Here is a 17,295-nt window from a genome sequence, read left to right as displayed (position 1 = left end):
TATTACAGCCAGTATTATACAGTAATAAAGAGCTTATTACTGTCATATTTATATTAATTAAATATAACAATTTACTAAGTGTACAATTACACAGTAATAACTACTTGGTATTAATATAAACCTGACAAGGTCATGATCATACAGTAATCAGCATGAAAGGATTTTGGTTTGTTATTACAAACATTGTTCGTAACAAAGTTATAATAACATTGTGATAAGGTTGCGCAATTGTCAAGAAGAACAGTAAAGGATAAAAGTTTATTCCAGCCAGTATTATCTGAGTGAGAATCAGATAATACTGGCTGTAATAAAGATTAATAAGATGTAAGGCAATTAATTATAGGGTTTAATAAGATTATATTTATATCATAATGGAGTATGATAGTTAATTTGTCCATCATTATACAGCAGTAAAATATGTGGGTTTAATAGGGTCATAATTATACAGTTATAGATCATGCAGGTGTAATATGATCGTAATTATACAGCAATACAGTGCTCTGGTTTAAGAGGGTCATAATTATAAAGCTCTAGAATACGCCGGTTTAACAGGGTCATAATTATACAGCTATAGAATATGCTGGGTGAAGAGGGTCATAATTATACAGCTGTAGATACCGCTGGTTTAACAGGGTCATAATTATACAGCTATAGAATACGCTGGTTTAAGGTGGCCATAATTATACAGCTATAGAATACGCTGGTTTAACAGGGTCATAATTATACAGCTATAGATTACGCAGGTTTAAGTGGGTCATAATTGTACAGCTATAGAACATTCTGGTTTAAGGGGGCCATAATTAAACAGCTCTAGAATACGCTGGTTTAACAGGGTCATAATTATACAGCTATAAAATACGCTGGTTTAACAGGGTCATAATTATACAGCTGTAAAATACGCTGGTTTAACAGGGTTATAATTATACAGCTATAGAATATGCTGGTTTAAGGTGGCCATAATTATACAGTTGTAGATTATGCTGGTTTAAGGGGGCCATAATTATGCCGCTATAGAATACCCTGGTTTAAGGGGGCCATAATTATACAGTTGTAGATTATGCTGGTTTAAGGAGGCCATAATTATGCCGCTATAGAATATGCTGGTTTAACAGGGTCATAATTATACAGCTATAGATTACGCAGGTTTAAGTGGGCCATAATTGTACAGCTATAGAACATTCTGGTTTAAGGGGGCCATAATTAAACAGCTCTAGAATACGCTGGTTTAACAGGGTCATAATTATACAGCTATAAAATACGCTGGTTTAACAGGGTCATAATTATACAGCTATAAAATACGCTGGTTTAACAGGGTCATAATTATACAGCTGTAAAATACGCTGGTTTAACAGGGTTATAATTATACAGCTATAGAATATGCTGGTTTAAGGTGGCCATAATTATACAGTTGTAGATTATGCTGGTTTAAGGGGGCCATAATTATGCCGCTATAGAATATGCTGGTTTAACAGGGTCATAATTATACAGCTATAGAATACCCTGGTTTAAGGGGGCCATAATTATACAGCTGTAGATTATGCTGGTTTAAGGGGGTCATAATTATGCAGCTATAGAATATGCTGGTTTAACAGGGTCATAATTATACAGCTATAAAATACGCTGGTTTAACAGGGTCATAATTATAGAGCTATAAAATACGCTGGTTTAACAGGGTTATAATTATACAGCTGTAGATTACGCTGGTTTAAGGTGGCCATAATTATACAGTTGTAGATTATGCTGGTTTAAGGTGGCCATAATTATACAGTTGTAGATTATGCTGGTTTAAGCGGGCCATAATTATGCAGCTGTAGAATATGCTGGTTTAAAAGAGTCATAATTATACAGCTATAGAATACCCTGGTTTAAGGTGGCCATAATTATACAGCTGTAGATTATGCTGGTTTAAGGAAGCCATAATTATGCAGCTATAGAATATGCTGGTTTAACAGGGTCATAATTATACAGCTATAGATCACGCTGGTTTAAGGGGGTCATAATTGTACAGCTATAAAATATGCTGGTTTAACAGGGTCATAATTATACAGCTATAAAATACGCTGGTTTAACAGGGTCATAATTATAGAGCTATAAAATACGCTGGTTTAACAGGGCTATAATTATACAGCTATAGAATACGCTGGTTTAAGGTGGCCATAATTATACAGCTGTAGATTATGCTGGTTTAAGGGGGCCATAATTATGCAGCTGTAGAATAAGCTGGTTTAACAGGGTCATAATTATACAGCTGTAGATTACGCTGGTTAAGGTAGCCATAATTATACAGCTGTAGATTATGCTGGTTTAAGGGGGCCATAATTATGCAGCTGTAGATTACGCTGGTTTAAGGGGGTCATAATTGTACAGCTATAGATTACGCTGGTTTAAGGGGGTCATAATTGTACAGCTATAGACCATTCTGGTTTAAGGGGGCCATAATTAAACAGCTCTAGTATACACTGGTTTAATAGGGTTATAATTATATAGCTATAGAATATGCTGGTTTAAGGGGGTCATAATTGTACAGCTGTAGAATACTCTGATTTAAGGGGGCCATAATTAAACAGCTCTAGAATATGCTGGTTAACAGGGTCATAATTATACAGCTATAGAATATGCTGGTTTAAGGGGGTCATAATTATACAGCTGTAGAGTACTCTGGTTTAAGGGGGTAATAATTATACAGCTGTAGATTACGCTGGTTTAAGGTGGCCATAATACAGTTGTAGATTATGCTGGTTTAAGGGGGTCATAATTATACAGCTATAAAATATGTTGGTTTAACAGGGCCATAATTATACAGCTATAGAATACGCTGGTTTAAGGTGGCCATAATTATACAGCTGTAGATTATGCTGGTTTAAGGGGGCCATAATTATGTAGCTATAGAATATGCTGGTTTAAGGGGGTCATAATTGTACAGCTATAGAACATTCTGGTTTAAGGGGGCCATAATTAAACAGCTCTAGAATACACTGGTTTAAAAGGGTCATAATTATACAGCTATAAAATACGCTGGTTTAACAGGGTTATAATTATACAGCTATAGAATATGCTGGTTTAAGGGGGTCATAATTGTACAGCTATAGAATACTCTGATTTAAGGGGGCCATAATTAAACAGCTCTAGAATATGCTGGTTAACAGGGTCATAATTATACAGCTATAGAATATGCTGGTTTAAGGGGGTCATAATTATACAGCTATAGAATATGCTGGTTTAAGGGGGTCATAATTATAGAGCTGTAGATTATGCTGGTTTAAGGGGTCATAATTATAGAGCTGTACATTATGCTGGTTTAAGGGGTCATAATTATAGAGCTGTAGATTACGCTGGTTTAAGGGGGTCATAATTATACAGCTATAAAATCTGCTGGTTTAACAGGGTCATAATTATACAGCTATAGAATAAGCTGGTTTAAGGGGGCCATAATTATACAGCTGTAGATTACGCTGGTTTAAGGTGGCCATAATTATACAGTTGTAGATTATGCTGGTTTAAGGGGGTCATAATTATACAGCTATAAAATATGCTGGTTTAACAGGGTCATAATTATACAGCTGTAGATTACGCTGGTTTAAGGTGGCCATAATTATACAGCTGTAGATTATGCTGGTTTAAGGGGGCCATAATTATGCAGCTGTAGATTACGCTGGTTTAAGGGGGTCATAATTGTACAGCTATAGATTACGCTGGTTTAAGGGGGTCATAATTGTACAGCTATAGACCATTCTGGTTTAAGGGGGCCATAATTAAACAGCTCTAGTATACACTGGTTTAATAGGGTTATAATTATATAGCTATAGAATATGCTGGTTTAAGGGGGTCATAATTGTACAGCTGTAGAATACTCTGATTTAAGGGGGCCATAATTAAACAGCTCTAGAATATGCTGGTTAACAGGGTCATAATTATACAGCTATAGAATATGCTGGTTTAAGGGGGTCATAATTATACAGCTGTAGAGTACTCTGGTTTAAGGGGGTAATAATTATACACCTGTAGATTACGCTGGTTTAAGGTGGCCATAATACAGTTGTAGATTATGCTGGTTTAAGGTGGCCATAATTATACAGCTATAGATTACGCTGGTTTAAGGGGGTCATAATTGTACAGCTATAGAACATTCTGGTTTAAGGGGGCCATAATTAAACAGCTCTAGAATACACTGGTTTAAAAGGGTCATAATTATACAGCTATAAAATACGCTGGTTTAACAGGGTTATAATTATACAGCTATAGAATATGCTGGTTTAAGGGGGTCATAATTGTACAGCTATAGAATACTCTGATTTAAGGGGGCCATAATTAAACAGCTCTAGAATATGCTGGTTAACAGGGTCATAATTATACAGCTATAGAATATGCTGGTTTAAGGGGGTCATAATTATACAGCTATAGAATATGCTGGTTTAAGGGGGTCATAATTATAGAGCTGTAGATTATGCTGGTTTAAGGGGTCATAATTATAGAGCTGTACATTATGCTGGTTTAAGGGGTCATAATTATAGAGCTGTAGATTACGCTGGTTTAAGGGGTCATAATTATAGAGCTGTAGATTACGCTGGTTTAAGGGGGTCATAATTATACAGCTATAAAATCTGCTGGTTTAACAGGGTCATAATTATACAGCTATAGAATAAGCTGGTTTAAGGGGGCCATAATTATACAGCTGTAGATTACGCTGGTTTAAGGTGGCCATAATTATACAGTTGTAGATTATGCTGGTTTAAGGGGGTCATAATTATACAGCTATAAAATATGCTGGTTTAACAGGGTCATAATTATACAGCTGTAGATTACGCTGGTTTAAGGTGGCCATAATTATACAGCTGTAGATTATGCTGGTTTAAGGGGGCCATAATTATGCAGCTGTAGAATACACTGGTTTAACGGGGTCATAATTATACAGCTATAGATTACGCTGGTTTAAGGGGGTCATAATTGTTCAGCTATAGAACATTCTGGTTTAAGGGGGCCATAATTAAACAGCTCTAGTATACACTGGTTTAACACAGTCGTAATTATACAGCTATAAAATACGCTGGTTTAACAGGGTTATAATTATACAGCTATAGAATACTCTGGTTTAAGGGGGCCATAATTAAACAGGGGGCGGCACGGTGGTGTAGTGGTTAGCGCTGTTGCCTCACAGCAAGAAGGTCCGGGTTCGAGCCCCGTGGCCGGCGAGGGCCTTTCTGTGCGGAGTTTGCATGTTTTCCCCGTGTCCGCGTGGGTTTCCTCCGGGTGCTCCGGTTTCCCCCACAGTCCAAAGACATGCAGGTTAGGTTAACTGGTGACTCTAAATTGACCGTAGGTGTGAATGTGAGTGTGAATGGTTGTCTGTGTCTATGTGTCTGCCCTGTGATGACCTGGCGACTTGTCCAGGGTGTACCCCGCCTCTCGCCCATAGTCAGCTGGGATAGGCTCCAGCTTTACCCTGTAGAACAGGATAAAGCGGCTAGAGATAATGAGATGAGATGAGATAATTAAACAGCTCTAGAATACGCTGGTTTAACAGGGTCATAATTATACAGCTATAGAATATGCTGGTTTAAGGGGGTCATAATTATACAGCTATAGAATATGCTGGTTTAAGGGGGTCATAATTATACAGCTATAGAATACTCTGATTTAACAGGGTCATAATTATACAGCTATAGAATACAATGGATAAATAAGGTTATAATTATACAGCAGTACTACCAGCTGGTTTAATTGAATCATAATTATGCATCAATTGAGTTTAACAAGTTCATAATTATACAGCTATAGCCCACGTAATAGGTTCATAATTATATACAGTTGTAGGGTATGTTGGTTTAATAGGGTAATAATCATGCAGCAGTTGAGTATGCTGGTTAAACTGGATCATAATTATGCAGCAATTAACTATGCTGGTTTAATAGTATCATAAGTATACAACTACAGAATATGCTGGATTAATAGGGTCATAATTATGATTTAATAGGATCATAAATTATCAGCTGTAGAGTACGCTGGTTTAATAGAGTAATAATTATACAGTTATAAGGTGTGTTGGTTTAATAGGGTCATAATTATCCAGCAGTTGAGCATGCTGGTTTAATAGGGTCCTAATTGTGTAGCAGTACAGTATGCTGCTTTAATAGGATCATAAATATACAGCTATAGACTACGCTGCCTTAATAGGGTCATAATTATACAGTTACAGAGTATGTTGGTTAAATAGGGTCATAATTATGCAGCAATTGAGCATGCGGGTTTAATAGGGGGCAGCGCGGTGGTGTAGTGGTTAGCATTGTCGTCTCACAGCAAGAAGGTTCTGGGTTCGAGTCCAGTGGCCAACAGGGGCTTTTCTGTGTGGAGTTTGCATGTTCCCCCCGTGTCTGTGTGGGTTTCCTCCGGGTGCTCCAGTTTCCCCCACAGTCCAAAGACATGCAGGTTAGGTTAATTGGTGACTGGAAATTGACTGTAGGTGTGAATGTGAGTGTGAATTGTTGTTTGTCTCTATGGCTACGTTTACATTACGTCGAATCAGCGGATCATCAGATTAACGTTCTTAAAACGATTCGCGTTGACACTAAAACCGTTAGCCGTGCACACAGCAACACCAATACGCGGATACGCTCGGCTCCGCAGGCATCCTGCGCTCCAAATCACTCCGCCCTGAACAGCGAGTGCCCTCTGGAGGGTGCGCACTCCGGCCCTGCGCAGCTCACACAGCGCGCGAGTGAAGTGAACAAGCCACGATTCGGGACTGAGCCGCTGTGTGTGAGATCCCAGCGCAGATCACTTATTACTTGCAAGTGGAAGGATGGCAAGCCTAAAGACAATCATAACTACACAATGGGCAGTATTTGCATCAGTATTTGCAGTATTTTCATACTTTTATACTCTTTAATGAAAGGTGATACAAGGCGGAAGTCTGCGCCGTTTTTCAGCAGTCGTGTCACATGACCAACGCCAGCGAATCAGGAAGGTGGATGTCACAGTGACGTTGTCCAATGAGACGCCAGCTAGAGCTCAGCACAGCGTATTCGCGTATTCTCAATGTTTACACAGCACCGGAGCTGATACGATCTAGATTGAATACGTGGACGCTGGCGGATTCCCGTTTCCCCGCTTTTTCAGGGGGTTTAATGTAAACGGACAGTGCGTCCGCGAAGAAAACGAGACAGATACGGTCTAGTGTAAACGTAGCCTATGTGTCAGCCCTGCGATGATCTAGTGACTTGTCCAGGGAGTACCCCGCCTCTCGCCCATAGTCAGCTGGGATAGACTCCAGCTTGCCCGCGACCCTGCACAGGATAAGCAGTTACAGATAATGAATGGATGATTTAATAGGATCATAAGTCTACAGCTGTAGAGTACACTGGATAAATAGTGCTATAATTACATGATACTACTTGTGTTTAGATGGTATTACAGTACTCTCTCTCTCTCTCTCTCTCACATGTATCTCAGGCAGTTGGATTATAATCAAATCTCTTGTATTGAAGATGGAGCATTTCGAGCTCTTCGGGACCTGGAAGTGCTGTGAGTATCAGAGTGTGTGTGTGTGTGTGTGTCCTCTGCATTTCCAGTGGATTATGTGTGTAAATCTTGTTAAAATGGACCGGGAGTGTGATGATAGTAAGGGGATTATGTCACTTTCTGTTATGGCAGATAGTATTACACACACACACACACACACACACACACACACACACACACATCATGAACAGTGAACAGTAACAGCTGTTGTTGTTTTTTTCCTGGATAGTCATATCCGTTCTGTAACCCCCGCCTAGACTGTGTGTGTGTGTGTGTGTGTGTGTGTGTGTGTTTCTAATTTCCATCCTCCTTTCTTTTTCTTTCAGAACACTGAACAACAATAATATATCTCGCTTATCAGTGGCCAGTTTTAACCACATGCCCAAGCTTCGGACATTGTGAGTATCACATACAAACACACACACACACACACACATAATACTCAATTACTCATATAATGTGTGGGTGATTGGTGATTGTGGGTGATTATGGGTAATGAGTATATTAGGATGGATTGTGTGTGATATGGAGACTGCAGAGATAAGTGTGTGTGTTCAATTATAATTGCCTATCAGAGCTCATTTATACCTAAAACGACTAATCACCATTTCAGCATTCACCTCCTTACCACCACCAAGTAGTGTGTGTGTGTGTGTGTGTGTGTGTGTGTGTGTGTGAGTGAAAGAATGAGTCTTTTCATGTAACCATTCTCTTTCTTCTTTCCCTCTATTTTCCTCTTATGCTCATTCTCCTTGCTTTCCTCTCTCCATTTCTGTCATTTATTTTTTCTCTCTCTCTTTTCATTTTTAAGTTTATTTCTTTATTCTTTAATTTTTTTGTTTCCTGTCCCTCGCCCACTTTTCCTTCATTTTTCCTTTCCACCCTTTCTCTGCCCCTTTCTCTCTAATCTTTATTTGTTGTTTTTCTCTTTCATTTACTTCATCCTTTTCTTTCTTTCCACTTCATCATTGCTTTTTCATATTTCTGTTTTAAGCTTCTTTTTTTCTCTGTTTTTATTTGTTATTTTCCTTTATCCTTTCCATTTTGTAATTTCGTTTTACTTCTTTTAAATTTTTCCTTATTATTCTTTCTCTTTTCTCTCTCGTTCCTCTTACTCTTCTGCTTCTTCATATCTTTTTTCATCTCATTTTCTTTCTTTCTTTCTTTCTTTCTTTCTTTCTTTCTTTCTTTCTTTTCATTTCCCTTTCTTCCTCTTCCTATACAGCTATAGAATACACTGGTTTAACAAGGTCATAATTATACAGTTAGAATGCGCTGGTTTAATAGGCTCATAATTATACAATTATACAGTACACTGGTTTAATAGGGTCATAATTATCCAGCTATAGGATGTGTTAGTTTAAGAGGGTCATAATTGTAGAGCTATAGAATACACCGGTTTAACAGGGTCATAATTACAGTATCTTGCAAAAGACACTGTAATTATGTAATTTATGGTGTTTGTAATTTAATGGTGTTTGTAATTTATGGTGTTTGTAATTTAATGGTGTTTGTCCTGTTTTGTCATATTACAAGCTGGAATTAAAATGGATTTTTTGGGGGGTTAGCATCATTTGATTTATACAAGATGCCTACAACTTTAAAGGTGAAAATTGCTGTTTTATTGTGACACAAAAAATAATTAAGATGAAAAATACAACTTGCATTGGTATTCAAACCCCCCCTCAGTCAATATTTTGTAGATCCTTGCTGCAAGTCTCTTGGGGTATGTCTCTATTAGCTTAGCACAGCTAGCCACTGGGATTTTTGCCCATTCCTCAAGGCAAAACTGCTCCAACTCCTTCAAGTTAGATGGGTTGCGTTGGTGTACAGCAATCTTCAAGTTATGCCACAGATTCTCAATTGGATTGCGGTCTGGGCTTTGACTAGGCAATTCCAAGACATTTAAATGTTTCTCTTTAAACCACTCCAGTGTAGCTTTAACAGTATGTTTAGGGTCATTGTCCTGCTGGAACGTGAACCTTCGTCCCAGTCTCAAACCTCTGGCTGACTCAAACAGGTTTTCCTCCAGAAGTGCCCTGTATTTAGTGCCATCCATCTTTCCTTCAGTCCTGACCAGCTTTCCTGTCCCTGCAGATGAAAAACATCCCCACAGCATGATGCTGCCACCACCATGCTTCACTATAGGAATGGTGTTCTCAGGGTGTTGGGTTTGTGCCACACACGGCATTTCTCATGATGGACAGAAAGCTCAATTTTTCGTCTCATTTGACCAGAGAATCTTCTTCCATCTGTTTGGGGAGTCTGCCACGTGCTGCTGGGCAAACTCCAAATGTGTTTCTTTAAGCAATTTTTTTTTTTTCTGGCCACTCTTCCATAAAGCCCTCTCTGTGGGATGTATGGCTTAAAGTGGTCCTATGGACAGATGCTCCCATCTCTGCTGTGGATCTTTGCAGCTCCTTCAGTGTTCTCTTTGGTGTCTTTGTTGCATCTCTGATTAATGCCCTCCTTGCCCGGTCTGTGAGTTTTGGTGGACGGCCTTCTCTTGTCAGGTTTGTAGTGGTGCCATATTCTTTACGTTTTGCTATAATGGATTCAATGGTGCTCTGTGAGATATTCAAAATTTGGGATATTTTTTTATAACCCAACCCTGATCTATACTTCTCCACAACTTTGTCTCTGACCTGTTTGGAGGCTCCTTGGTTTTCATCTTGCTGCTTAGTAGTGTCGCAGAGTCAGGGTCCTTCCAGAACAGGTTGATTTATACAGACATCATGTGACAGATCATGTGACACTCTGATTGCACACAGGTGGATCTTAATCAACTAATTATGTGACTTATGAAGTGAATTGGTTGGACCAGCTCTTATTTAGGGGTTTCATACAAAAGGGGGTGAATACTTATGCACATGCCAGATTTCTGTTTTTTCATCTTAATTATTGTTTGTGTCACAATAAAATTTTTTTTTTTAATTTCACCTTTAGGGTGGTAGGCATGTTGTGTAAATCAAATGGTGCTAACCCTCCAAAAATCCATTTTAATTCCAGCTTGTAATGCGACAAAACAGGACAAACGCCAAGGGGGATGAATACTTTTGCAAGACACTGTATACCGCGATAGAATACTTCTTACTCCTCCTGCTCCTCTTTTCTTAACATTGTTCTTCCTTTCCTTTTCATTAATTCTTTCTCTTCTCTCTCTTTGAAGTTGACAGTGAAGAGAACCGAACACACACACACACACACACACACACTGCTGTACTACATTATTCATTTTATTACTTTCACTGTCTTTGTGCGTCTAGTCGTCTTCACTCCAATAATCTTGTCTGTGACTGCCACGTGTCCTGGCTCTCTGATTGGCTGAGACAGAGGCCACGCCTCGGCCTCTACACTCAGTGCATGGCTCCGCCTCCTATGAGGGGACACAACGTCGCTGAGGTTCACAAGCGAGAGTTTGTCTGTACCGGTAAGCGTGTGCGTGTATTTTATTTGTCTCTGATTATTACAGTGCGTCTTATTTAATAAGAATACATTTCAGATCATGTCAGCGTTCGAGGACACACAAGTGGAAAATAATTAATTTGGAAAAATAATTAATTTGACAGGTTTTATTGAATAGACTGGGCTTAGTAATTTTGTACTTGTATTACAAAGCATTCAGTTTTATCTTTTCACAATCTGGCAACTGGTTTTTGTTTATATTCTCTCTCTCTCTCTCTCTCTCTCTCTCTCTCTCTCTCAGGTTCTGTGTCTCACTCCTCCTGCAGTGTCCTTCAGTGTCCTGAGTTTTGTTCCTGCAGTAATAATGTAGTTGACTGTCGAGGAAAAGGTCTCACTGAGATTCCCACCAACCTTCCAGAGACTATCACAGAGATGTGAGTATAGTGTACACACACAGACACACACATACACACACACACCTTTTTCATTGTTTTTTTTTTTTTTCTTCACAGTCGTCTGGAGCAGAACTCCATCAAGATCATCCCACCTGCAGCCTTCACACCTTACAAACGTCTCAGGAGGATGTAAGTGTGTATTTTAGTGTCCCGCTGTCTACCTGTATATCTGCCTATCCCTCTGCCTGTCTGTCTGTGTGTCTAGGATAGATGTGCTTTTCACATCTTTTTGGTCATTTTCACAGCGTGGGGTACTCTCAGTGGATGTGGGTATTGATCTGTGGATGTACGGAAATTACTGCCACTAGACTCGTGAATGATTTACCATGTCGTTTTTATATTAAGCATTAATAAATTAACAATTTATTATGAATTAAAAGCAACAGTTTTAAAGGTTAATTTGTTAGAAGATGAAGAATAGCAAGAACAACAAAAACATCAAGAAGAAGAAGAAAAAGAAGAGGAAGAAGAATAGCAAGAACGACAGCAATAAAAATATTATGAAAAAGGCGATGTACAATAACAACAAAAATAACAGTACTAATAACATGAAGACTAAAAAAGAACAACAATAACATCAAAAACAACAAAATTAAAATTGCAATAATAATATCCATCCATTATCTGTAGCTGCTTATCCTGTGCAGGGTCGCAGGCAAGCTGGAGCCTATCCCAGCTGACTACGGGCGAAAGGCGGGGTACACCCTGGACAAGTTGCCAGGTCATCACAGGGCTGACACATGGACACAGACAACCATTCACACTCACATTCACACCTACGCTCAATTTAGAGTCACCGGTTGACCTAACCTGCATGTCTTTGGACTGTGGGGGAAACCGGAGCACCCGGAGGAAACCCACACGGACACGGGGAGAACATGCAAACTCCACACAGAAAGGCCCTCGCCGGCCCCGGGGCTCGAACCCAGGACCTTCTTGCTGTGAGGCGACAGCGCTAACCACTACACCACCGTGCCGCCACAATAAAATATTAAGGAAAAAGAAAAAGTACAATAATATAACAGTTAGAGGATATTACACGGTTGTGTGAAAATATGAAGTTTATCTTCGAGTGATGAACATATTCACAAGTGAGTGAAGAGAACGAGTGAAAATATTTTCAACATGAGAAGATAAACTTCATGTCTTCGCACTACTGTGTAATGTTCTTTATATTATACGGACACATTCACAAAAAATATGCAAGTTAATCAAAAGAATTTTAATTTTGAACCCGGTTCGCGGCGGGATGGTGGTGTAGTGGTTAGCGCTGTCGCCTCCAGAGGTGGAAATAGTACTAAAATATTATATTCAAGTACAAGTACTGTTACTCTGATGAAATTTTACTTAAGTACAAGTAAAGTTACCAGACAAAAAATCTACTCAAGTAAAAGTAAAAAGTAGATCATTTAAAATGTACTTTGAGTAAAAGTAAAACGTTACTTTTAACAATGGGTGTTTTCTGCCTCCACTGTGTTGTGCAAAAATGAAAAAGAAGAGGAAACAAGGATATATGTACATCTCAACCCAGATGTTTTATTTAAAGGAAGTGTATCAAATTGAATGCCTAGGATAATGCTGCATTAAAACTGAGACAAACAAAAAAGGTCAATACACACAGTCATGTCGTTTACATCGCCCTGACCACACACAAAGCATTGTACACGAAATATGAAAGTGAAATGTTGCACCGAAATCTCGTAGCTTGCCTGTGTGCACTGTGTGTTATTAAACAATTCAATTCAAACATTATTTGTTTTGCTTAGTATTCCTTTCTGGCCTGTTGGATGTAGAATGGTAGGAGGACTGATCACGTCAGGTTGGCAAGCTAACTTGCTTGCATGATTAGCCAACCGAATAACAGACTAGTTACCGTTATGTTACAGTACCAACAGGTTGCTACTTCAACATTAGCAATGCCATCCACTATTTTTGGAATATAACCAGCCTATTGTCGGTTTTACTATGGAAAGGAAACATTATGATCAGGGGCACAGATACATTTTTTGAACTGGGGGGACAAAAAACTGGGGGGGACAAAGCTGCCAGCAAACCAACCCCAACCCCGATATGCCTGTCAAACTTGTTGTGGGTAACCATAGCAACCAAGCTCGAGCTCGCAACCTGTGCAGTCTGCGAAGCTCAACCAACCGAATATCAGTCTTTGTTTTGTTTTATGTGAGTTGTTGCAACTATGTATGTACTGCTGTGCACCTCAATAAACCGAATGGTAATTAGTCTTTTGATTTTTCCGTGAGGTTTGCCTTATGCAAAGAAAGACAGCATAGACGTTTTTTCCTCCCTATAAGTGGGGGGGACCGAACGAGGTGAATTTAAATCTGGGTGGGACGAATCCCACCCGTCCCACCCTCTATCTGCGCCCGTGATTATGATGCCAATGACAATACTTACCTCAACATGCTTGCGCAGATTAGACGTCGAATTTTTGTATGCCGCAATGGTTGTCTTCTTGGGCACACATAATCTGCATTGCATAATGAAACTGTCACCCCTTTTCTCTACGAAGCTGAAGTGATCACGTATGTAGGGCCAGGGGTGCACTTCATTACTGGAAGAATTTGCTTTTTCTGCAGGGTCGTCCACCACAGGTTCCTCGGTCTCCTCCATGTCCGCAGGGGCGCTTTATCAACACCCGTGGCCCAGGGGCTAGGCCCCTCATAGGCTACCTGTCAACCCTACCCTTACTGTTGGCCAGGAAAACACTCTTATTTTATTTGCAATACGTGTCAAGCATTTACAGTGTAAGTGCGTAATTAGCCTAGAAGCCTACGATAAGTTACGTTTGGCTCAGCGTAGCTGCGCAAGGCCCACGCTCACATCGCTCAACACATCTGACCACAGAGGGAGAGAAGAACGCGCGCATTATCATTACAGAGCCGGTTCTGATTATTACCACGGACAGGACAGTGATACTGTGTAACTTTCACGCAGGGGCATGGCCAGAGATAACCACACAAGCGCGCGTGCGCTAATGTAGACCTATGTGTTGTAAACATAAAACACACACACCTACAGACAAGTCCTTTTAAAAAATAAAATACATAAAAATAGCTCGGCGGCATGAAAACAAACATTCACTGCAAGTTAAGGTACTTGGCTCGGCGGCCACATGAAACGTAAACACCATGGACAGCGGCCAAACTCATAACTCTACAGACCGAAATACACGAAACCGAGTCCTACTAGGGTCTATTTTACCGATCTATGTTCAAGCATCATGCAAGTCTTCCTTCTCCTTGAATAAGACCGTGCATTCAACTGCCTTTTTGACATGACTGCATCAAAATACCACTTGCAACAATATTTCACGCACTCCATCAAGAAAAAAGTTAAACATGATGAACACGGGCATACTGTTTTGAGCATACGATTTTTTACAAAGAAACTAGCTACATCAAAGTCCTTCAATAAACCCATCCTTTAGCGCAAATGAGCTTAACCTAGTTCAAAGCATGACGCTAGCAGTAGCTGCATAAGGCAAAATCATGTGGGCCTTTCGTCAACAACAAGCCACGGCGGGCAAACATTAATAATCAAGCGTCCTTACCTTAAAACGTTGTCTTGACCACAGAACTTCTCAAGTATTTCACTTAAATCCACACGGGTTAACAACACACCCAACACAGCTAGCGAGAAATGTGGATCTGCGCTAGCTTTGTATTGCTATTCCCCTCAGTATGCTTACTCTGTCTGCTGCCTGAACTGTGACAATTATAGCCTACAATCTTTTCATCAATTTTTTCAGTAGATGCCGTTTTAGACATTTTATTATCCCCATCGAAATATGCTGTTATACTAACAGGATTATAACTCAAATCACACGACACGTATTCAAATCACAACTGATTTATTTTACTGTTGGACAGATCATAGCATATCTAGCCTAGCTGCACATAGCCTAGCTGCTGGTACGGCTGATAACTGATAAGTAGCTGATATTCTGAACAGATTGGTGATCCTTACCTTAAAAAAGTCTGTGACTTTAGGCAACGATTCTATCATTACCTGCATCTCTCTTTTTTTTCCTTTTATGCGCCCCGCTAACATGTGAACGCTTCATCTTTCAAAGCCTCTAAATTTGTGTCTCTGCAGTCTGCAGTCTTTGGCGCGCTTTCGTGCGTGACATTACATTTTGTTACATTTTATTCTGGTACAGTTGTGGGTGTTCGTTTTGCGAACCACATCCACCATGTCTCTTACAGCAGGCTACTGTGCGCTCATTTATTTCTAACCTTATTTCTATCCGTACATTAATGTAGGCCCACGATTCCGACAGTTTATTATTTTATTAATATTACAAGGCCCCTGATTGGCTGTGGCCCAGGGGCTTGAGCCCCCCCCCCCTTAAAGCGCCGGTGCATGTCCGCCATCGTCTGTGTGAGACTCGCGCGCGCGACAACTGTCCTTCCCGTGATTCATTTCCAGAACGCATTTCCCCTTCTCCGTTTTAGCCTTTTTAAAAATTATTTATTTATTTATTTATTTACTCAGTAACGGTTGTGATGTAAAATGTACCGAAGTACACTACTTAAAAGAAAACATACTTAAGTAAAAGTAAAAGTACACTCTTTAAAAATTACTTGAAAAAGTATAAGTACACAAAAAAGCTACTCAAGTACAGTAACGTGAGTAATGTAATTCGTTACTTTCCACCTCTGGTCGCCTCACAGCAAGAAGGTCCGGGTTCGAGCCCCGGGGCCGGCGAGGGCCTTTCTGTGCGGAGTTTGCATGTTCTCCCCGTGTCCGCATGGGTTTCCTCCGGGTGCTCCGGTTTCCCCCACAGTCCAAAGACATGCAGGTTAGGTTAACTGGTGACTCTAAATTGACCGTAGGTGTGAATGTGAGTGTGAATGGTTGTCGATGTGTCAGCCCTGTGATGACCTGGCGACTTGTCCAGGGTGTACCCCGCCTTTCGCCCGTAGTCAGCTGGGATAGGCTCCAGCTTGCCTGCGACCCTGTAGAAGGATAAAGCGGCTAGAGATAATGAGATGAGATGAACCCGGTTCGCCATTTTGACAACGCGCATCCAATGAGCGGGAAAACACTGGGAGTGACGTTATCGGAGTGAAATATCAGGAAATATGTCACTCACATCCGTGATGTTGCTCATATGAAACATTAGAAGATAAACTTCATATTTTCAAGCCAACGTGTGATTTTCTTTTTATTATATCCACACATTCACAAACAAAAAGTACCGGTACCCAAATTTATCAAAACAATTCATAATTTCCTCACAAGTGAAGATATTGGAAAATATGTTACTCAATGTTCCGGTTGTAGTTCGTATGAAAAATACGAGTGGCGTGTTTCCCAGTAAAACACTTGTGTCTATATAATAAAATATAATATTAAGCAGTTATTGGATGAGATTGAGCAAAATATCATGATTTGTTAGTGGCGAGCAAGCAATTAATCATTTCCCATTGTCGAAGGCAAAAAATCATGATATTTTGTGAAAACCGAGTTCAATAATTGTTTTATCATTTGAAATACTGATTACAAAGTTTGCGCGACAAGTCAAACGATAACAAAGAAATTGAACCATGTTGATAAAAGTGCGAAGTAACTGTGCATGAGCAGACCGTTATTTGTACGCAGTTATTTGCAGTTGGCTCAGTTAATCAAAACAGCGTAAAAATAATTTGAATAATAAAATAATTTATTTTCAGACAGTAGTGCCTCTAACAGAAAGGATTTGCAGTAGATTCCCGTCACTAGGTGATGGAGGCATTATGTTTTTGGCTTGTCTGTCCTTCCTTCTGTCAGAGATTCTTGTTCAATGAGCAGTTGAATGTTTGTCGGATTTATTTGTAATGATTACTGCAACCAACACCTGAACTGATGAGATTTTGGAACTGATCCAAACAGGGTCAAGCTCATAGCAAGGTTACATGTT

General features: G+C 39.7%; 1 protein-coding gene across 2 annotated transcripts in view; it reads left to right on the top strand.

Moving 5' to 3' along the window:
* The window catches only part of slit2 (slit homolog 2 (Drosophila)), a 138,989-nt gene that overhangs the window by 71,993 nt on the left and 49,701 nt on the right, over positions 1-17,295 (top strand). For both annotated transcript variants that reach the window (XM_060917128.1, XM_060917129.1), the window contains exons 7-11: positions 7,447-7,518; positions 7,842-7,913; positions 10,782-10,945; positions 11,222-11,354; positions 11,433-11,504. In XM_060917128.1, coding sequence (XP_060773111.1) covers positions 7,447-7,518; positions 7,842-7,913; positions 10,782-10,945; positions 11,222-11,354; positions 11,433-11,504 — 513 coding nt within the window. The remainder of the gene's footprint in view (positions 1-7,446; positions 7,519-7,841; positions 7,914-10,781; positions 10,946-11,221; positions 11,355-11,432; positions 11,505-17,295) is intronic.

The sequence above is a fragment of the Neoarius graeffei genome, chromosome 3 (genome assembly GCF_027579695.1).
Source record: "Neoarius graeffei isolate fNeoGra1 chromosome 3, fNeoGra1.pri, whole genome shotgun sequence".
Taxonomy (NCBI): domain Eukaryota; kingdom Metazoa; phylum Chordata; class Actinopteri; order Siluriformes; family Ariidae; genus Neoarius; species Neoarius graeffei.
The sequence above is the reverse complement of the archived record's forward strand: the minus strand, read 5'-3'. Positions and strand labels throughout refer to the sequence as shown.